Source organism: Caretta caretta, chromosome 24, assembly GCF_965140235.1.
Source record: "Caretta caretta isolate rCarCar2 chromosome 24, rCarCar1.hap1, whole genome shotgun sequence".
Lineage (NCBI taxonomy): Eukaryota > Metazoa > Chordata > Testudines > Cheloniidae > Caretta > Caretta caretta.
The window spans coordinates 2,045,016-2,067,004 of NC_134229.1; the positions used below are offsets into that span (position 1 = coordinate 2,045,016).

General features: G+C 50.0%; 1 protein-coding gene across 1 annotated transcript; it reads left to right on the top strand.

Moving 5' to 3' along the window:
- Window positions 1-7,437: 7,437 nt before the first annotated feature.
- Window positions 7,438-9,849, top strand: S100A12 (S100 calcium binding protein A12). The gene is made up of 3 exons (XM_048828726.2): window positions 7,438-7,540; window positions 7,995-8,159; window positions 9,562-9,849. Exons 1-3 carry the CDS (start codon window positions 7,532-7,534, stop codon window positions 9,727-9,729), a joined length of 342 nt encoding a protein of 113 aa, XP_048684683.1. The 5' UTR covers window positions 7,438-7,531; the 3' UTR covers window positions 9,730-9,849.
- The last annotated feature ends 12,140 nt before the right edge of the window (window positions 9,850-21,989 follow it).

Sequence of the window (21,989 nt, forward strand, 5' to 3'; positions counted from 1 at the left end):
TTTGCTTGTGTGACTTGAGGTTAGCCAGTGGGGTAAAAGCAAAGTCCTCTCTGTCTGACTGGGTTGGTTTGTCTTGGTGTGCATAGAAACCCCAGCCTTGGGCTGTAACTCCCCTGCTTTGAGCAATGTGTCCTGAATTGGGACTCTCGGTTGTGTCTCACCAGAACCAGCATCTTAACAGAACCGTAGCAACACGCAGAGTCCTGGGGAAATCAGTGGGGTGCAGGGGCTGTCCGTGCAGATCAGCTTGCAGAGAAGCTGAATTTGAGACAAGGAATACACGGTTTCCTTGCACTGCATTTCATAGATTCGTGGATGTTGAGGCCAAAAGGGACTAAATAAAGGCCAGTGATTTTGGTGCCTAAATGGGAGTTGAGCTTTGAAAAAAAATCTACCCCAGAGTTAACTGGTCCCAATTCACCCAGTATTCAACAACTCCTGAATCCCAGTCTAGTGTCTTGACTGCAAGACACTCTTTCCTCGTCAATATATAGCGATACACACGGAGAGAGTATTCAGCGCTTGGAGGAAAGTCTCTCTATGAATATATCTTTGTGCTGTGTGTGGCTGATGGTGTGCAAACATGCCTGGTTAGACCGGTCGCAAACAGAAAGGCAGAAAAATTCCAGTGAGGAGTGGGAGAGAGCAATTGGAACCGTCCCCTTTCAAACCAGAACATGGCCAGCTACGGCCAGTTGAGGCTTGCTAAGAATGCTGCCTCTCCTGTAAATCTGCGGCTTCCCCACCTTCAGAACACAAAGTGACAAACGCAATTTCCTGAGCACAGCCAGAAATGCTGCAGCTGGTAGTTAGCTGACAAACCTGTTGAGAATTGGGCCCCCTGCCAGCTGTTGCAGGCGTCCCATTTGTTTCGGTTGTGAAATTAGCTAGCATTCTTTGGATTCAGAAGACCATTTTGCACTTCTCCAGAGCCTTGGAGCTCAATGCCCCTTACAAACAGTAATAAATTCAGCCTTATGGACTCCCCCCTATGCAGTGTTTGGCGTAGCCGTGTTGGTCCCAGGATATTAGAGAGCCAAGATTGGGGAGGAGATCTCTTTTATTGGACCAGCTTTTGTTGGGGAGAGAGACTTGAAGAAGAGCTCTGTGTAAGCTCAAAAGCGTGTCTCTCTCTCCCCAGCAGAAGCTGGTCCAGTAAAAGATCTGGTATCCCCCACTGTGTCTCTCTAAACTCCCTTCTGACATTTGGGCAATTGAATTCAAGGACAAAAGCTCCACTTGGGTTGCCTATTCTATGACTGTTTTCTGCAGGGGTTCTTGGACCTTCTGCTACAGCAACGGGTGCTGGCCTCCGTCAGAGACAGGCTCCTGGGTGGGAAGGATCCACTGGGCCAATCCAGTCTGGCTATTCCTATGGTCCTCCATAAGGAAGCCTTATTGTCCCTATTTTACCAGTCCAAGGCCCAGAGAGATGCAAAGTGTTGGGTGCCCCCCGAGAGATGCCAATCTCTCTCAATTCCCAGTGCCACAGTGGGAACTGAGCGGGCTTGGCATTTTTTGCAGGATCATGCCATAAAAAGGCCTGGTTTTCTGAAGGGGTGGGCACCCAAAACTGCAGCTTGAACCCCTGGGAGTCAGCCTCTCTCAAGCCAGTGTTTCCAAAAGTGGCTTCTGGTTTCACATGCCTTGGGTTTTGGACACTCCACTTGAGACCCCTTCAGCGTGATTTATGGGAGTTCCAGTTGAAGTCAACGGGAGCTCCAGGTGCTCTGAAAATCAGGCCCTAGGAGCTAGATTTTCAAAAGAGCTCGGGGCTGAGATGAGCTAATGGTCAGCACCCACAATCAGGGCCAGCTAGGAGCCCCAGGCACGGATCAGGACTCCATCGCGCTAGGAGCTGTACAAACAGAACAAGAGGCCAAAAACAGAAGCACCCATCATTAGAGGCCTCTTAAATATTTTGGCCTGAGTGACTTGCTTAAGGCAGCAGAGTTAGGAATAGAACCCAAGTCTGCTGACTTAACTACAAGTCAACCCTTCCTCCTCCCCTACTGAGAGGGAGAATCATACCTGGGATCAAGCCCCCTTAACGAGATCTTGTGAAACAAACAGCACTGAGCTGGGTGCACGTACCGCCGCCCTCCGGATGTGTTGAGGGGACCGTTTCCTTTCTGGCACAGAGATCAGAATTAAACCTCGGTGGACGGGATGTGGCAATAAATCAGAAAAACCAGCCAGTCATTGCCGGCTTGCAGCAAATGAACGAGAGTGCACTAAAGTTACGCCTGAGGGTGAAGAGGAATAGGGTGGTTATATTGTGTAACGGGGAGCAAACGCCACCATTTACTGTAATGACACTTCACTAACACAGATAATTTGTGGATGGCATTTACGAGGTCAAACGCTCTGAAAACGGAATAACCAGGCAGCAAACAGCCTTATAGCTACAGAATGGAAATCCGGGAAACTGCAGCGAAGGAATATATAGCATTAGTGCAAACCACGGCATGGTGATCCTGGACAATGTAGGTCCAGATTCACAGCTGATGTAAACCAGCATAATGATGCTGATTTACATCCACTGAGCATGAATCTGTGAAGAAGGCTGGTCTTATGGATAAGGCACCTGGCTGCCTGCTCAGGGGTTGTGGGGTCTTTTCCTGGCTCTGCTGCAGACTCTCTATGACTGTGGGCATGTCTCTTTCTCTCATCTGTAAAAAAGGGGACACTGCCCCTTCCACCCTTTGGACTGCTAGCACTTTGAGGCAGGGGCTGTCCCACTCTGGATCTGCGCCCAGCATAATGGGGCCCCAAACTCAGGCTAGGTGCTGCCAGGTGATGACATTCAAAATCACAATCTTTATTCGAGTCCTCAGCAAAGGGGCGTTGAGAGTCACTCCAGCTGCGATCCATCGCAGTCCCTCTTCTTTCTTAGAGCTGCTTTGTGCTACTCCACCGCTGCAGCGTGGCCTTAGCAACCGTCTACTGGCCCTGGGAGGCTCACCGTCCTACAGGGAGATCCCTGATGGTGTCAAACCACCATAGCAGCTCAGACATCCGCAGGCTGCTCAGGAATGGCTTGGCTCAGACCCAGCCCAGGAGGCAGGAGAGGGCTTGCAGACATTATTTCTTTTTGCATGCCGTGATTGACAGCAGCTATGATCATGAAGCTGATTTTACAGAAATGGAAAAGTAAACTCAATGCACAGAATAGAGCAACAACTCTCTGACTTAGCAGCCCAGGAGAGGATCACCCGCCAGGAGGTCCATGACTTACGGTGACACTGGTCACTGTCCATCACTGCAGAGAGGGGATGATGGCTGGGAAGTTAGCAAATTGCACTTACACCAGATACTAATGCAATTAAAGGTGTTACAGTGAAACAAGCCAATGTGCAGCTCCGTTTAGTGGACAACATACTGCATAGCTCCATTTAGCAGAGCTCTTGCAATTATCATTCCAAAGCGGGTGAAAATAAAAACACGTGTGAAAGCCAAGTTAATCCACAGTGAAAACTTTTTGAAATAAGGCCACCAGAAAATCTTGCTTCGCTTTTGATCTGAGATCCCTCCAGGGTAGTGTCATGGTCTCGTCTCTGCATACAGTGGAGTGTTGACAGCTTGAAAAATCACACTGAGCAAGGAAACTCCTTTTGGAAAGTAGAAGTAAACTTTTCAACTCCTCCTGGCTGCTGAGGATTGGAAATGCAGTTCGGGTCAGGGAGAAATCACCGGTAAATTAGAATTATTATTGGCTGTTGTAAATCAGCAACGCTCCATTGAAGTCAATGGGGCTAGGCCAATTTGAAAAAGGCTAAGAATAATATGGGCCAATCACCATTTGTGCATCGGGCCCATGTTATTATTTATATACAGTAAAACCTAGGGGCCGCAACTGACACCTTGCGAGGTGCTGCCATGCACATAAGAGAATCCCTGCCCCAAAGAGCTTATAAACTAAATAGACAAATCCACCCAACTGTGGAAGAAAGGCCGAATGGTTATCCTCATGTCACAGGTGGGGAAACTGAGCCATAGAGAGAGCAAAGGACTTACCCAGAGCTGGAACCGGGCCCTGGACCTTCTGGATATTACCCCAGCGTCTTAATGACAAGACCGTCCATCCTGGATGGACAGCAGCCCACACATCAACAAAGGGGGCTAAATCTAGAGGGGATGTGTAAGTTGCTGCCAGTTAGATCCCTTGCTCTTACTTAGGGCCTGGTACAAAGCCAACTGAAGTCAATGGAAAGACTCACCTCAATGGATCTGACCTTCGGGCTCCTTTGGACTGAAACTTTCAGGTGTAAGGGAGTCACAGTGTGTGACCCCTCCATGTCAGGTCCCCTCAGAAGAGGATGCAAGTTGCTGCAGTTTGAACTTGTTTGCATCAGGGCCCTCTGAACACCTTAAGTAACGTGAGGGGATATACAGAGAACTGACCAGAATCAGTGCAGCAGGAAACATTTAATTATCAGGCAGTGCAGAGCACGTACAGAAATTCTCCCAGCCCAAGGGCTCCTGACGCCTCTTGGATTGTTTTAGGCTTGCTGTTTTTTTTCGGTGGGTCAGGTAAATCTAGTTTTAATAAGTTTGGTCTCAACTTTTAATCTCTCACAGAAGAAACCTAGAGGCTAAGAAATAAATCGACTGCCTAGCGAAGGTATTTATAGCCCCAGTAACTAGCACATAGGCAATGGGTGCCCATTATTCATTTCAAGATGCTGAGTACCCAGCAGCTGTGAATGACTTCCGTGCAAGCTGTAGGATACACAGCAGAGCAAACCCCACAATTCTTACTGGTAGACAACCACACCTGCATAATGGTATGTCTTCAACTCCAGGCTGCCCTGCGGGCTTTAACTCGAGCTGCTAACCTGAGGTATAAGCTGAGTTGCTGAGTCTTCACTGCCATTTTAACTCAAGTTACGCACACACTTTGTGTGTGTGTGAAGGATAGACGTACCCTAAGATGACTGGGCAAAGGCTCCATCGCGGGGTGGGATGGAGGAATTTGCTGCATCATGGTCATTTCTTTTCCTAGTCAGAGGTTTCTGTTACCTCCTTCCCCAACAGAAATGAAATGCTATCTCCAAAGACCTGGACAGCAACAAAGACCAACAGCTCTGCTCCAATGAGTTTATGGTCATGATCGCTAGACTGACTGTGGCTAGCCACGAAGGCATCCTCCAGGAAGAAAACCTCTGAGCCCTTAGAACTCCCCAAACCCCAGGAGCGGTTTCCTTTTGCTGCCTTAGAACGACAGAGCATGGCGTGAGGAGCGAAGCGGAATGGGACGAGAAAACATAGGTGTGGGTGATGTGAGCTGCGGCGGGGAGATAATAAGCAGCCCCTTGACAATTCTCTCAGCTTCTTCATGGCAATTTCGTCCACCTTCCAGTTCTTCTGAAATTTCTAGATTTCCCCATGTTATAACCACAGCATACGAGACATTTGCCTTTATCTTCCCTGTGCTTTCCCTGCTGCTCTGTCTCTGGGGCTGGGGTCAGTATATGAGAGGAGACTAAAGGAGCTTGCTTGCTTAGCCTGGGGACACAGAGGGTGGTGGTGGGGAACTGACTGCTCTCTGTAAATATAGAAAAACCAGGGAGGCAGAAGAGCTAGTTAAGCTTAAGGCAGTTCAGGATAAACTTGCCATGAAAAATGCAGGCTTGTGCATTGTTGTGGCCTACATCCCTGGAACCACATTGGATTATAAACATGGTCCAGCCTGATGGCTGATGCTCAGTGCAGCGAAGGATGGGGTGGGGGGGCTCTGAGCCAGCTCTCCACCTCCCAGCTCCTGGGACCATCAAGGGCTGAAGCAGCTCCCGATGTAACTATAGCCATCCCAGGGACGTCCATGCCCACTAAGGACTGGGCAGAACGCCATGCCCACCTTTGTCCCCCTCCAACTTGCCCCTGTATAGAAGGGAGGGGCAGGTGATGTACACTGGCCACGAGGGTATTGCACAGCATCCAAAGGTCCACCTAGATCAGAAGATGCCCCTTTAGAGCAGCTTTCTCTCTTCTTTGTTGGATCTTAAGCAGCATTGGAAGATGACCGGTTCTTCCTTCTCTCCATTCCTCCCTCCTTTCATCCACCCAGTCACCCCTCCATCTGTCTATCCCGTGGTTGCGTTTTTGACTCACCCTTTACCACTATATCTAAGCACCATTAAGACACTTTTGAACCCAGGTGCCTCTCATCCCTGGGTCCTCCACTTTCTATGCGGCCACACTGCTCCGCTTGGCTGGGAGGTGATGAAAACCGACTTCCTGGAGGTGCAGGGGGATGCACAGTCTGTTCCAATAACCCTGGTGGGTCCGGGAAGGAACCCAGGGAATGAGCGAAGGGAAGCTGAGGGAAGGCTGCAGGACAGTGCGTTTTAATGGAGATAGAAAAGACACTGAAGCCACTTGACAATTCCCCGGCTTGATCACGCCACGCCCATCCAGCCTGGCTACAAAATGCTCCCTGGACAGTGCCGACGCTGGCCTCAGCCCCAGTCAGTGAGGGAGTTGCGGGGAGCTAGAGCTTCCCGAGGGCTGATATCGTGGGGATGATGGCTGCTGTAGGACACCCTCAGACAGGCCAACCCAGCCGTGTCATTAGCAAGAATAAATGCACACATGGAGCCCAAACGAGGAGCCACAGACTGTCCCACCCTTCTCCAGTTGCTCCAGATACTCTGGGCATCGTCCTCCCCAGCCTAGAGACAGAGACAAGATTCCCCAGTGATGGGGGTCAGCCTGGTCCAGTGGGAGGGGCAGTAAACTAAGACTCAGGGGAACTGAGTCCTGTTCCAAACTCTGCCAATGACCTGGCGGGCCACCTTGGGCAGTCACGTCCCCTCAGTTTGCCCTCTCCCCCCCTTTGTCTAGCTAGACTGTAAGCTCTTTAGAGCAGGGTTTGTCTCTCGCTGTGCGTCTGTGCAGCGTCTGGCACCATGGGGCACTGAGCTCTGCTGGGCATCTAAGTGCTACTGAAATCTAAAGAAGGAACACTTGCAGGTGAAGACCCAGGCATGCACTTCTCTGTATTCACAAGCATTTCCACTAACACCCCATGCTGTTTTGAAAACTGAATAATATGGTTCCAAGAAATTGCAGGGGCCCAAACTCGACCCGTTACTTAGACCTGCTCTCACCATCCCACAGCCCCCTCAGCCATCTAAGTGTGCTCTTTGATGCCTTCTGAAAGAGAGAGAACACAGGCCGCATCAATTGTTGCGACATTTAGTCACAAGCAGGAAGTGGTGGCGGCAGAAAGGGTGGGGGACACAGCTCTGGATTCTCTGAACAACAACACTGCCCAGTGTGCCAAGCCCAAAGCATCTGAAGTTGCAGGAAAAGCCACAGGAATTCCATTTAAGGAACTGCATGAAACCCTTAGGCAACGCCTGGGTGTGTAACGGCGCTGTACTGAAATCAGGTGAGATAGAAGGATTTCGCAAGCGGGGGATGGAGCAGAGTGCTGGACAGACTATAAAAGGGGACGCCCTCCTGCCCCTCCTCATTCCACCTTCTTTCTTGCTCTTGGTTCTTTCTTGCTCTTCCCTTGCACAAAATGAGCCAGGTGAGTCCAAGTGTAACAGGTTCCCTGAATTTCCTGTCTCACGTTAATGTTCTCTTTGGAAGTGTGCAGCTTAAGGGGAATGACGAGGACTTTTCCTACGTATAGGCTGAGTCTTAGCAGCCCATTTCTTCCTGCCTTATCTGTGAGTATGACTCCTAAATGCAGCTAACCGGTGCAATATCTGGAAGCACTTTCAGACCTCGCTTGGCTGCTCCATGTCCTGTTGATGAAGGCCTGGCTCACTGGGAACGCTGTCTTGCCAGTTGAGTTTGCATGCATCTAATTTTGGATGCATCTTGGCAACGAGCTATTTCGGGAGCCTCAGTTTTTGACCGCCCAGCGGGAGGCATTTTAAGAGCAGGGCAGCTGCTCAAGCACTGCCTGAAAATCAGGTCCATTAAGGTTTCTTCCAGTTGGGCTTCTCTAAAATTCAGCCCAATCGTTTCCCTTTCAGGTTAGCCAGACGCTGATCAAGGAGGAATTTTCTGAGCTGGAAAAAGCAATTGAGACAATCATCAACATTTTCCACCAATATTCGGTACGCATCGGGCACTGGGACACCCTGGCCAAGAAAGAGCTGAAGCAGCTGATTGACAGGCATCTTGTGAACTTCCTGAAGGTGAGTGAAGTCAGTGCGGCTTAACTTGTACTCTGCATGGGCCAGATCTTCCACTGAGGATCTGGCCCAGGTTCTGCAAAGCTGAGTGTGCCCAGAGACTGAATTTAACTAGATCAGGGTGGGGACAATTTTCCAGCACTTCTTGGTCTGTAGAAATGGAATGGGGCTCAGATCCTTTCACCTCCTCTCTCTATTCACCCCAAATTCCAGGTGTTTTACTTTCATTCATTGACTGCAGTTTTGCAAAGGAATCTGGCGAGATCCGGGACATGTGCCACAGGGTCTAAAGCTGTTGAATTTAGGAACGTCAGAAGCAGAGTGTTTTGCTCTGGTTTATGTTTTAACAGCAGCTGTCTCACAACAGGAAAATGGGTGCAGTTTTGCTGCAGAGAGTCTCTCTCGGCTTGTAAAGCCCTCCTCACTGCGGTATCTGAACATCTTGGAAGGGCTTTTTGGGAACTATAGTGCGCCAGTAAACATTTGATGCCAGCCTGGCAGTAGATAATCACTCTTGTGCTCTGTACTGTGTTTACTTCTGCTGTCTCCTTCCCCTCCCGCAGTGTATTCCAAACTCCTTTTCTACACACCGATCTCGAAAGTCCTGTTCAGGATGATCACACTGATCACGTGCTCTATGTTGGAGCAGCCCTCCTGGCCCATGACCCTTGGCCAGCTGGCATTTCCTCCCTTTCTGCAATATAGCCTAGTGGGCAGGGCACTGGACAGGGTTCAGGTGACCTCGGTTCGCCTCCTAGCTCTGCTGGTGACCTTGGGCAACTCCCTGCTTGCTCTGTGCCTCAGTTTCCCCCGAGGAAAATGACACTGGCCTCCTTTGTAAAGCACTCCAAAATCTAAAAATAATAAGAGTGAGGCTATTATTTGATTTTTCTCCCCTGAGAACAAAGCAGGGCCATTCTAGTCTGTAATCAGGAGTGAGCCCATCAGGGGAAGGGCAAGAGGCACTCAGTGTTTAAGGACCCAGTTAGCTGGTGGGGTGGGAGATGAAAAGTGGGCGCTACAAACCTGAATGCTGAATACAAACGCCAAGCTCTGCTGCCATGGTTTGAAGCTGTAGACCGCAGTGTACTTTACCTAAGGGGTAGGGAGCATTATCCGCGGTGGGCAACCGAAGGGCAGAGCAGGCAGAAATAGGCTCCCACTCCTGTAACCTAGTAACCGGGCTGCATGGTCACCGAAGGAAGTCTGGCCCTCAGAACAGGCACATGGCCAGCCTGGCTTAGCCCAGCGGTCCCTCTCATTCATGCCCCGGTCTCTGAGGCAAGTGCAGGCGGGTGCTGGTGGGGCTGTCGGGTGGAGAGCTTCCTGCCTCATCCTCGGGCCTCGTGCGGCGAGGAGCCAGCGGCAATTAACACCACTTCCCTCCTCCCCCATTTCCCTGCAGACACAGAAGGACCATTCGGCCATCGACAGCCTGTTCAAGGAACTGGACAAAAACAAAGACCAGCAGCTCAGCTTTGGGGAGTTCATGATCCTGATCACCCGGGTGACCATCGCCACCCATGAGCACATCCACCAGGAAGAGGGGGGCCAGCAGCAGCATCAGCACTAAGCTCAGGCTGCTGAAGCCTGAGGCCGGGGCCATCGAGACAGGAGCTGAGCGCGGCTGAGACTCCCCCTGGGTGGGGTCTGACGATCCGGCCATGAGACAATAAAGATTTGCTGTAAAGTTCTCAGAGTTTGTTTGCCTTTGATTTGTGTTTGCCTGGGAGGCTGGCACCATGTGCCAGCTGGTGCCCCCTGGCAGGGCTCTCAGAGTTATTCTGTTTTTCTAAAATACTCTGGTCCAGCATGTTGGGTCTTGTGCTTTCTGGGGTGGGGGAGGGAGTTTCTGCTTTCAAAATCCCGGAAGCAGAGGAAACCGAGAGACATTTGGGGGCGGGGGTGGGGGGGTGCATCTATCTGTCTGTAGAAGACAGAGTGCGTGAAGAAAGAGGTGCATTTCAACAAAAGACGTAAGATAATGAAACATATTCAGATGGATCCCATTTTCATCCTACATCTCATACAAGGTGGTCACTCAGATATCCACCACCAGGGGTCCATGGGCAGAACATCTCCTGTATCGATGGCAAAATATATAATAATCAAAACATATAATATATCCATGACAAGGTGTAGCAATGGACAAAATGTGTGTCTATGCAAAGGAATATAATGGGCAAAACATATAAGGGCAGATCCCAGCTGCTGTAAAATGTCCTAGCTTCATTGATTTCAGCTGAGGATCTGTCCTATGTACATCTATGAAAAGGAATATCGTGGGCAAAACATACACAGCATGTCCATGATGGGGAATAACACGTGGAAACCATCGCACATGTCCATTGCAAGGTATAAGAATGGACAAGGTGTGTAATGTATCCAAACCAAGAATCTAATGGCATACAGTGAAATTCTGGCCCCACTGAACTCCATTGACTTCAAGGGGCGAGGATCCACACAGAGTATACCCACAATGAGAAATGTAATAAGCAAAATATCTCCAGGCTAAGGTGTAATAATGGGGAAAACTTGCACCCATGAAAAGGAATCTCCCTGGGCAAACCTTAGCTATTTAGGTCTTAATCCCTGCTGAATGGCTGGGAATCCACTCCACTCTGCCAGCAGTCCCTCTCCCCACCATACCGAGTCTGTGCAGTAGCCCTTTGTCTGGGGGGAAGTGGTCAAGATGGTTAAGGTTTATACTCAGTGTGGATTTCTTGGGACACGCTCGCCCTACGGACGGCAGCAAACAGAAAGGGCAGCTCTGGGGTCTCCCTCTGTTGCCTGGATGTGGAGTGCTTGCCCATTCCTCTGGTCCCACGGCAGACCAAAATTACATTGTGGCTACTGGCAATACGTGTTACACAGGTTTAATTGACTCCATAGCAACATATCCCAGAAAGCCCAAGTGTCATAGTCAGTGGCCAGTGTGTAGTTACTGCCTGTCTAAAAAGACCCCTGCACTTTTGCTGGGGTACATTATTCGCCTTTGCTTCCTGTCCTAATCCTGCGGGTAAGATTTCTGCGGCGGTGAGCAGCGGGTGCGTTTGACCTCGGGGGTGGCTGCACTGCAGGGGTAGGCGGAGTGATTCCTGGCTATTGTCCATGGAGACAGAAGGGGAACTGGAGATGGAAAAGGCTCGGAGGCCTCTTTATAATTCACTGTGAGTGAAATTCACCCCGAGGGGTAAGAGGGTGCACAGCCCTCGTGTTTGCTCTCTGCGTAGGAGTGAATTTCACACAGGCTTCCCCAAACACCCCATGCTGGAGGCCGTTGCATTCACACAGAGCATTAGGCTCCAGCAGCTGCTTCGTAATACCAGCAACAGCCCCAGAAACTCAGGACTCATTCTCCTCTCAGCCACACTGGTGCTGCCTAAGGAACGGCGACTCCCCAGCCATGTCACTAACAAACAGTGACATCCCCAGCTCAAATCAGCGCCTGGTTTGCTCTGAATATGCGATTGATCAACAGCCATTTCATCTGCCTGGAGAGCAACGCTGCTGACATACGGGGCTGCCCACGCTTCCCTTGGTAGCGGCACACAAATTCATTAGACAAGTGCTTTAATTACATGATTACTGTTTATTATGCTGGCGCCTAAGGCTCAGAAATCAGGAGCCTAAATACCTTTCTGGATCTGGCCCTAAACGCTCTAGCTACAATTCATGCTGCTGGGCACTCACTCTATCGACCTGTAGTACGAGACAGTCCCTGCCCCAGAGAACTCACACTCTAATAACACAAGACAGACAAAGGACGGACTATTATCTCCTTTGTCCTGATGGGGAACTGAGGCACAGAGAGGTCAATTGACTTGCCTGAGGTCCCACTTGGCGTCTGCAGTGGAGCTAGGATTGAACTCAGATCTCCTGACCCTCAGCCCAGTGCCTTCCATCCAAGAACTGCCTCCAGTCCCAAAAGTGAACAGAATGTTAGGAACCAATAGGAAAGGGATAAATAATAAAACAGAAAATATCATAATGCCACTATCTGAATCCATGGGACGCCCAGACCTTGAATACTGCCTGCAGTTCTGGTCGCCCCCTCTCAAAAAAGCTATGTTAGAATTGGAAAAGGTACAGAGAAGGGCAACAAAAATGACCAGGGGTACGGAACAGCTTCCATACGAAGGGAGGTGAGAAAGACTGGGACTGTTCACCTTAGAAAAGAGATGCCTAAGGGGGGATATGAGAGAGGATTATGATATCATGACTGGGGTGGAGAACATGAGTAAGGAAGTGTTATTCACCCCTTCACAAATTAGGGGTCACCCAATGAAATTAATAGGCAGCAGGTTTAAAGTAAACAAAAAGAAGCATTTCTTCACACAACCCACAGTCAATCATAGAATCACAGAATATCAGGGTTGGAAGGGACCTCAGGAAGCAACTAGTCCAACCCCCTCCTCAAAGCAGGACCAATCCCCAACTAAATTATCCCAGCCAGGGCTTTGTCAAGCCTGACCTTAAAAACCTCTAAGGAAGGAGATTCCACCAGCTCCCTAGGTAACCCATTCCAGTGCTTCACCACCTTCCTAGTGAAAAAGTTTTTCCTAATATCCAACCTAAATCTCCCCCACTGTAACTTGAGATCATTACTATGGACCTGTCAACCTGTGGAACTCATTGCCAGTGGATGTTGTAAAGGCCAAAAAGTATAACAAGGTTCAAAAGAGAAGTAGATAAGTTCATGGAAGATAGATCCATCAACGGTTATTAGCCAAGATGGTCAGGGACGCAACCCTAAGCACCGGGTGTCCCTAAACCTCTGAGTGTCAGAAGCTGGAACTTGACAACAAGGGACGGATCAATCAAAATTGCCCTGTTCTGTTCATTCCTTCTGAAGCATCTGGAACTAGCCACTGACAGCAGACTGGATACTGGGCCAGCTGGACAATTGATCTGACCCAGTCTGGCCATTCTGATGTTCTTCATTTTAATGTAATAAAACGCTAAAGGGAAACTATTAAAAAAAGAAACAGGTGAAAAAAGTTTTGTGGGAACACATAACTCCATAGTGGCAAGTCCTGCTGTCTTTATTAGGATTAAAGACTATTAATTACTATGATTGTTATTTGCATTATTGAATCATCAAACCATAGAAATGTAGCGCTGGAAGGGACCTCAAGAGGTCACCTAGTCCATCCTCCCATGCCGAGGCAGGATTAAATATACCCTAGACCATGCCTGACAGGTGTTTAGCTAACTTGTTCTTAAAAACTTCCAGGGATGGGGATTTCACGACCTCCCGAGGTTCCCTGTTCCGGTGCTTAGCTAACCTCACTGTTGAAAAGTTTTTCCTAACATCTAATCTGCATTACTCTTGCTGAAAATTAAGCTGATTTCTTCTTGTCCTACCCTCACTGGCCTCTTGAAAACAACCGTTTATATACTGGAAGAGTGTTATCATGACCACCTCAGGCTCCTCTTCTCTAGTCTAGGCGTGCCCCCTCTTTTGGCCTTTCCTCATAGGTCATGTTTTCTAGACCTCTGACACAGTTTCGTTGCTCACGTCTGGACTTTCCAGTTTGTTCATGTCTTTCTTCAACTGTGGTGCCCCAGACTAGACACAGCACAACAATTAGCTCCTGGGTCTTATGACACTCTTGTTAACACAGCCCAGCGTGGCATTTGTCTTTTTTGCAATAGCACCGTACTGTTGACTCATATCCAGTTTGCGATTCACCATAATCCCCCAGATCCTTTTCTGCAGTACTGCTGCCTAGACGGTTCTCCCCCATTTGGAATCGGTGCATTTGATTTTTCCTTCCTAAGTGAAGTATTTCACACTTATTTTTATTCACGTCAGACCAATTCTCCAATTTAGCAGGATTGTTTTGAATTCTAACCCTGTCCCCCAAAGTGCTTGCAACGCCTCCCAGCTTCATGTCATCTACAGATTTATAAGTATACTCTCCACACCATCATCCAAGTCATTAATGAGGATATTGACAAGGGGCCTCCCTTGATATGTCCTCCTCATTTGACAATGAACCATTCTGGAAGTACCAAATCAAGATCCAGGCCTCATTGAGAATTTCACAAATAGATACAGAAACATTCTCCCTTCCCCAAAGAACTTATGTATATCGACATAGTCCTTCATCCTAACTCTACTGACATCTGTGTAGCAGCACTGATTTACACTGGCTGAGGATCTGGCCCATACTCTTTACAGTGCAGCCCGGGGATAGAAGAATGTTGCAGTTGTCTTAAGCATTCACCTGTGGAACTAACAAAAATATTGTTCCCTTAGTAGAGGCTAGTCTTTAAAACAAGATGAAAACAGAAGGAGAAATCACAGGCACGCTGTTAAAGTGAGTTGCCTATTAGAGGTAAAGGTCTTTAGGTTTCATTGATCCATGTCCCATCATCTGGTATTAAGCAAAACTCCCCATTCAAATACACACATATTAGTCTGTACCACAATGTGTGCATTCCATGGATATAGCACTCACAGCCCTCCAAAGGGTGGAAAATTCCCTTATCACAGTGGTCACTGTTGGGGGAATTCCAAAAAGGATTGGACTGTTATCTGGATAATGAGAATATTCAGTGTTATAACAGTAAGGGATAAAAAGTAAGCAAGAGCATTGAAAGGGAAACACACCCTCATGCTTCAGAGCATAAACCAACTTCTAAATAATGGGGTCAGGAAGAAAACTTCCCTAGGGGTAGGTTAACCCATTACTGCAACATTTCTTGCACCTTTCCCTGAAGCAACTGGTGCTGGCCACTGACAAAGACAGGATATTGGGCTAGATGGACCCAGTGGTCCGGCATTTTCTAGATGCTGATTTTGGGTGCATCCAGTTTTCGGATCCCAAAGCGAGACATTAGGCCTGGGACTGCGTTCCTCCAGTTCTAACTGAAGTCAGCGGGAGCTACAGGTGCTCAGCCCCCTAAAAATCAGGTCCTAGAGAATAGGCATCCCAAATCACTTGCTGGTTTTTAAAATACCTGGCTGGAAATGCCTAGGTGCTACAGGTGTAGCTATGGATCCATGAAAGGACCTCTCTCGGTTAGCTCTCCCCTTTAGAAATATATTCTGGCCACGACCATGCAAATCTTTGGCATTTAAAAAGCTCAGAGCAGTTACAATTTCCCAAGGCTGAGCGAGATGCTGCAACTGACCAGCTTTCTGACAATTCCTGTTAAGAAACTTGCCAGAAATGTAGCAGAAGCAACAACTCTGAAGCAAAGTCTCAGATTGCCATAAAACGGCCACTCGCTAACCTCACTCTTGTGAAACAGGTTGGCTCCAGCTTTCTGCAGAGTGGGTTTTGACATTCGAGGTAGGCTGGATGTGATTATCCTTACCGAGAGCTGGATGTGATTGCTTGCAGCCTTTGAGGCAAATTCCAGCATGGTCGGGATTTGAAAGAATCCTGTAACATTCTGGGGCTTTTGTTCTCAGCTTCCATTGCTTTTCTAAACCGCATCTGAAGAACAATAAGGCCAGCTCTTTATTTCGCTTTAGAAAGATTTGAATGGCTTTACCCCACTCAGGACCCTGCTTTGAGTGTCTGCATGATTTCAGAATAAAAATAAGCTCAGAGGAGTTAATTTAATTAATAGCATATGATATAAACTCAGCAGCTCACCTGCAAGGCAGAGACTGAGATCCTGCAAAGGTTTAGACACAGGTGCAGGCCCACTGAACTCAATAGATCTACTCACCTGCTTTGAGTTAAGCAGCTGCATAAATTAAGTCTTTGCAGAATAGGGGGTCTATGTCATTCTGACTGGGATTTTCAAAGGAGCCTAACAGAATTAATGGGGTTTGGACACCTAAATCCCACAGGTTCCTGTGAAACTTCCAAACTGTGCAATGCCCCCTGTGCAGATAACATGTGCACCACTTAAGTACCGGTGAGGTGCATGAGTCTTGAAACTGGCTCTCTGCACCCGAAGAGCCAAACTCTGGTCAGGTCACTTGCCTGTGAGTTAGGTGTCCCTGCAGAAACCAGGCTGTAAAGTCACCCTCATCCCCACATGCCATCGAGTGGGAGCAGACCTCTTGCTGCAGCATAGGGCAGTAATCCAGGCTCTGGGCCAGGTTCTCAGCTGATGCACATGGATGGGGGCCCATTGACTTCAGTGGAATTTCGTGGTTTGCAGTAGCTGAGGATGTGGCCTTGCTTGTTTCAACCCTCATTTCCCTCGCCTGTCTCCGCCGACAAGTCACTAGTTCAGAGAACTCGAGAAGGGCTCCCACGATTTAATTCCTGTTCTAAGAAGAGTTGCACTCGTATTGCACACCCTCAAAACACCCCTGCATGGCAGCCACGCATGGTCAGGAAAAAAAGTTTTGACAAAATGCATTGCCCTCCTGCGGCGTAATTCTGTCGGTACGTCGGTAGTTTTAAGGGCACCAAGATGAAAGGGACAGGAACAAGGACAAATTCTCCACATCTCTGTTCCCCCTCCACAGCAATGTCATTGACGGTGCTTTGGGGCAGCAGAAGACTGAAGTGCAAGATAAAACCCTCACTAGAGGCAGGTTTCAGAGTAACAGCCGTGTTAGTCTGTATTCGCAAAAAGAAAAGGAGTACTTGTGGCACCTTAGAGACTAACCAATTTATGTGAGCATGAGCTTTCGTGAGCTACAGCTCACTTCATCGGATGCATACCGTGGAAACTGCAGCAGACTTTATTTATACACAGAGAATATGAAACATACCAAATATGAAACTGGATTTGTGCTGGAAATGGCCCACCTGATGATCACTTTAGATAAGCTATTACCAGCAGGACAGTGGGGTGGGAGGAGGTATTTTTTCATATTCTCTGTGTATAAATAAAGTCTGCTGCAGTTTCCACGGCATGCATCCGATGAAGTGAGCTGTAGCTCACGAAAGCTCATGCTCAAATAAATTGGTTAGTCTCTAAGGTGCCACAAGTACTCCTTCACTAGAGGCAGGAATCCTGTGGCTAACGGGACCCATGGCATGTCCATTTCTTTGGCAATAGCCAGAATGCTGCAGACTTCTCATTCAGGCCCGAACTCTGAATGTGAGCTCTGGCCGTGCTTACCATGCAATGTGTATGTTTAGCTACGTAACGTGATGTGCTTTTATTTCCTAGGGCCTGCGCCTTTAAATCTCAGAGGGCTCCGCAGAGACAGACAGCACCTGGGGTTCAGTTCAGCGCAGCCTCCTGCAGACCCACCCATTTCATGCTCTTGCATGGAGATGTTACCTTTGCTCTTTATCGCTTCCTTGTGCCCTTAATCTAACCTGAAAGGTTGGCTGGGTGGAAAGTTTGTGCCTTTTCTTTTAATGTGGAAAATCCCAGCCCTGGTAGAAAGAATTTGCTATGAGCAGCCTATATCGTGATTATGTTTAGGTTGTATACGATGGACCTAGCTTCACCTTGAGTAGGAGAGATTACCCCAAATCAAGCATACCACAAAGAATGCCAACAGGGCAAAATATCACCACCTCCATCCGTCAGCCTGGAGTAAATGCTATCTCCACCTAACCACAGCCGGCTGCAGCACTGGCTGCAGGCACAGACGTGTGTGCTGCTCTCCGTGAGCTTGGGGTTAGCTTCACTCCTGAGTTTAGGTGGTGCCCGACTCTCATGCTTGGAAATCACTGTCACCCTTTCATCTGCTAGCTGTTTGTGCTTGTGGCTGTCCAGTGCTCTTTTCTTCTGCAGGTCTAGAGAGTAAAAAACCAACCTTCTTTGATCTTTTATTCTGGGAATAATCAAACCTGAACTAGGCTCCCCTAAGAATCTCTGCTTTGCAGCAAAAGAGAAAAAGCCACTGGAGCTCAGTGGTTAATGAGATAACAGCTGCTTTCCAGCTCCTGGCAGTGCAATGGCTTAGCCTGCTTCAGAGAAGAGCTACCTAAATACCCTTCTCAGTAATGTGAATTGCCTGGCTTTTATTAATCCCAGTCAAAACCTTAAATACCACAAGCCCAGTTGCATACCCTGCAGGGATGGGATGGGAAAAGCCGCTCTCAGCAAAGCCCTGGTAAAGCAAAGCCACTCCCCTGTTTAGGAAGCAAACAGAGCTGAGTTTTTATCCTGCCCTGCTGCATGGCTCTTAAGAAGATCCACCTGCTGCCAGCCAAGCAGCATGTCCTGGTCTTTGACACATCAGCTCAAGTGGGCAGTTCCATAGCACCTGGGGGATGGCCAGGTGGCTTCCCTGCTTTGGATTGATGCGGGGGGGAAGAGGTTTCCTATCATGTCTCTGAGCATCGTCGGCTCTGGCTTTGCAGTGGGGTTAGCTGCAGCCTGCTCCCCCTGCCGGGTCGGCCAGCTCAGGTTCAAGGCGCTGGAGTGAAGCCATGTTGGGGTGTGGATGGGAGTCAGGTGAGGGGCAACACTCAAGTGAACACTGCGAAGAGAAGCCCACTGGGGGGTCAGGGTTTCCAAAGAGCTCAGCCTCCATGGTGATGAACCCTTTGGCAAATCCTGGGCCTGGCGTGAGGCATTTCTGCCCCCTCACGCAGGGCAGAGAGGACAGCGTGAGGCCTATACACCACCGAGGCCCTGCAGTTGGGGCATCCAGCGCCTTCTCCTGCCCTGGCCCGACAAGGCTCTTCCCCCACGGTGTGGACTGGGGAGCAACCAGAAAGGAGAAGTTTCTGGAGGCTGATGCAATCGGACGTTTGCTGATGGAACTAGACCGTTGCATCCCTAGGGGATGCCCGGCGATGGAGCTGCGTTGCGTCGTCCCGAGCTGTTAGACCGACATGCTGAGGAAAGAGACAATCACGCCGCCTCTTGACCCATCACAGGCAGGCGGGGCCCCGCTGAATCAGAGCTGCTCCTGGGGCTAGATCAGCGGTTCTCCAGATCCCGCTCCCAACCCAGGAAAGGCAAGGTGGGGATAGACTGACCCCAGTGCAGTTCAAGGCCAGCTGGGCACCAAGGGCATTCACCTCCTGGGCTGGACAGTCTTTCCGCCCCGCCTCATTTGGGGAGGTTGGGAGTGGGCAGCATTTGTGTCTGCAGGGGTGGGAGGGCAGAGGAGCTGTGCCAAGGGGGGGGGGGGGGGGAGATGCCATGGGAGGGGCTCGGTCCTGCACCCTTTGCTCAGTGTAACTCGCTCTGAGGTTTGCAGCCCGTTTGAGCCCGTTATCTCCCGGGCTGGGTCAGAGGGGAGTTCCCAGCGCTGCTGGGGCACTGGGCAGTGTGTACAGGGATTATGTCTCCTGCACTGTTCCCCTGGGGGCTGTCCAAACAAGAGGTCTCATTAAAACCCTAGCATCCACGTTCTGGTGGCGCAGCATTCCTCGGTGGGGCCCAGGACCCAGGAGGGGCAAGGAGGGGCCTGCCGAATCTAGAAGGGTGAGGAACGCTGCATGACTGGTTTGAAATAACTGCTTCCCGAATTAGACGTGGGTTGTGTAAAGGTGAATCTTTCCAGGACTGCAGGCTTAAGCTTCGTTTAATTGCTTATGGAGCTCCACTTGCCTCAGACTAGCTGCGCCCTCACAGTCCTTAATGAACCTAGCCTCACAACCTCCCCAGGGGGCTGGGAAGCATTAGCTCCATTTCACAGGAAACTGAGGCACAGCGAGATTGAGTGATTTGCTGTGGCAGGTCTGGGAATAGAACCCGGTGTCCATAGTCCCAGGCCAACACCTTACCCACAAGACCACCCCCCGCCTTTAGCATGGGCTTTGGCTGGCATGCCAGTGCCTTTATGTCGTCAAGTCTGAAGCGCAGGGTTGATGCGCAGCAAAATCCACTCACACTAGCGTAAGGATAGCTAAGTGCTGGAATACGTGACCAAGGGGCCGAATGCCCATCACTGGAGGTTTTTCAGGATGGGTTGGACAATCCCCTGTCAGGGCTGGTGTAAGTTTACTTGGCCCTGCCTCAGTGCTGAGGGCCAGACTAGCAAACCTCTCGAGGTCCCTCCCAGCCGCACATGGCGACAATTCTGTAACGGCGCACAGTCGACTTTGCACCTTGAAAACAACAAGGCAATGGAGCTACCAGTCCGTGTGACCGTGTATGGCGGGGTAGAGGTCACGTGATGCCGACCCGCACCAGTCTGCAAAGGCGGACGATTACTCCTCAGGGTGGTGGGGACCCAGAACTCCTCCAGGCTAGACCGCTTGTAGGGAGCGCCTCTAAAGCTTTGGGCCTGGATTTCATAGGTGCTGGGCACCCACTGCTCCGACTGCCGGGTGCTGAGCGCCTCCGAAAAGTCAGGCCTCTACAGATTAGGTCAGAGAAGCAACAAAATGCTCCGTGCTTTGGAACCTTTCCCTTCCCTACCCCAGCCATGTGCCCTCCCTTACAGCTCTGCTTCACTTCAGCAGGCCCGGGGGGGTTAATTCTTTGAGCAGGAGCAGAGATGCATAGCATACCGGCCTGTTACCTTCACCTCCTCCCTAGAATCCCCCTTTTGGATGGTGGCCATGGGGTCATCTCCGATGCTTGGTTGGCCCCTGGAAGAAGATACCTCAGTACTGGAGGGTGGGGGAAGACCACGCACCAGATAAGGTAGGTAGGGGTATGTGTGTGTCGGGGGGGAGGACAAGGGAGAATGGGGGAGGGGCATCAGGGTCATATTGGGGCCCTCCCCAGAGGATGCACACACCATTAGATTTACATGCACCCTCTCGTTCAACTACAAATGATCAAGCTCCATGTCAGAATCCCTGGGTCAGTTCTGTGGCTTCTCTTCTGCAGGAGGTTGGAACGGATAGTTCCTCCGGGCTGGGAATCGAGGGGGCCTGATCCTCAGCTGGTATAAATAGATGTAGCCCCACGGATGTCTCTGGAGCTCTGCTGGTAGGGGTTTAGACTCGATGACCCTTGTGGTCCCTTCTAGCCCTGTGATTCTATGATTTCCCCCCTGGCCTTAAGAATCCATCAAAACACACATGCCCAGAGGGCCCAACCTTGCAGTGATCAGGCTGGCTTATCCAAGCTCCTGGAAGCGAGAGAGCGAGAGAGCGAGCATGTTCTGGGACGCATGAGTGTTGCAATGGGGAGTGGCAAATACCGTGCTAGAAACAGAAGGAGCCTTCCAGGGAAGCATATCGTGGACTGTGCCGGCACTTAGGAACATTATTAAACAAGGGTATTAAACAATCCGCTTGTGAGCCTCTCGTGGCTCAAAGGGTGCCAAGGAGCAGGCAGCGTGGATTTCTCAGGAACAAATCATCCCGCGCCAACCCACGTTTGCTCCTTTGACAGGGCGACGGGCCTAGTGGATGGGGGGAAACTGTAGACGTGGATTTCTGTCAGGCTTTTGACACTGTCCGACATGGCATAAGATGAATAAACTTCACGGGAGTCAAAGGAGGTGCACAGGTGTCAGAGGAGCACCTGGCCCTGCGGGGACACCTGGAGCCCAGGGGCTGACGAGTGCCAGGGGAAAGGCCGGCCAGCTGCATGCATCCATCTCCTGAGGTAACATTCAGATTTCAGCCCATCCCAAACTCCTCTTCATGTAGCCTCCACCCCATCACCGTCACTGGTCTGGCCACTTCGGGGCTTCCGATCTGAGGTGCATAGCGCTCCAGGGACCCAAATCTGCTACCTGGTTCCAGCCACTGGGGGCGGGGGGGATTAGTTTTAGCCCAAGGCACTGTCTGGCTCCTGGGGTCAGTTAGAGCAGCCTCAACGTGGTTCTAATTTGTGCTCTGGTTCTCACAGGCCCCTGTGAGCCGTGGAAACAGGGAGTAACCGTAGTGTGGCGCTCTCCGGCCACAGCCCTGATCCCATCCCCACACCAGCGGCAGTGAGCAGGGTGGGCTGCTGAGGCCCCCTGCACAAGGGAGCTTCCAGCCACTTTAAGGCTCCTTTTTCCTGCCGCAGTGACTTACAGGGGGTGTAACTGAG

Coding starts and splice junctions, on each gene's coding strand:
- S100A12 (XM_048828726.2), top strand. Junction 8,160..9,561: donor ATCTTGTGAACTTCCTGAAG/GTGAGTGAAGTC, acceptor ATTTCCCTGCAG/ACACAGAAGGACCATTCGGC.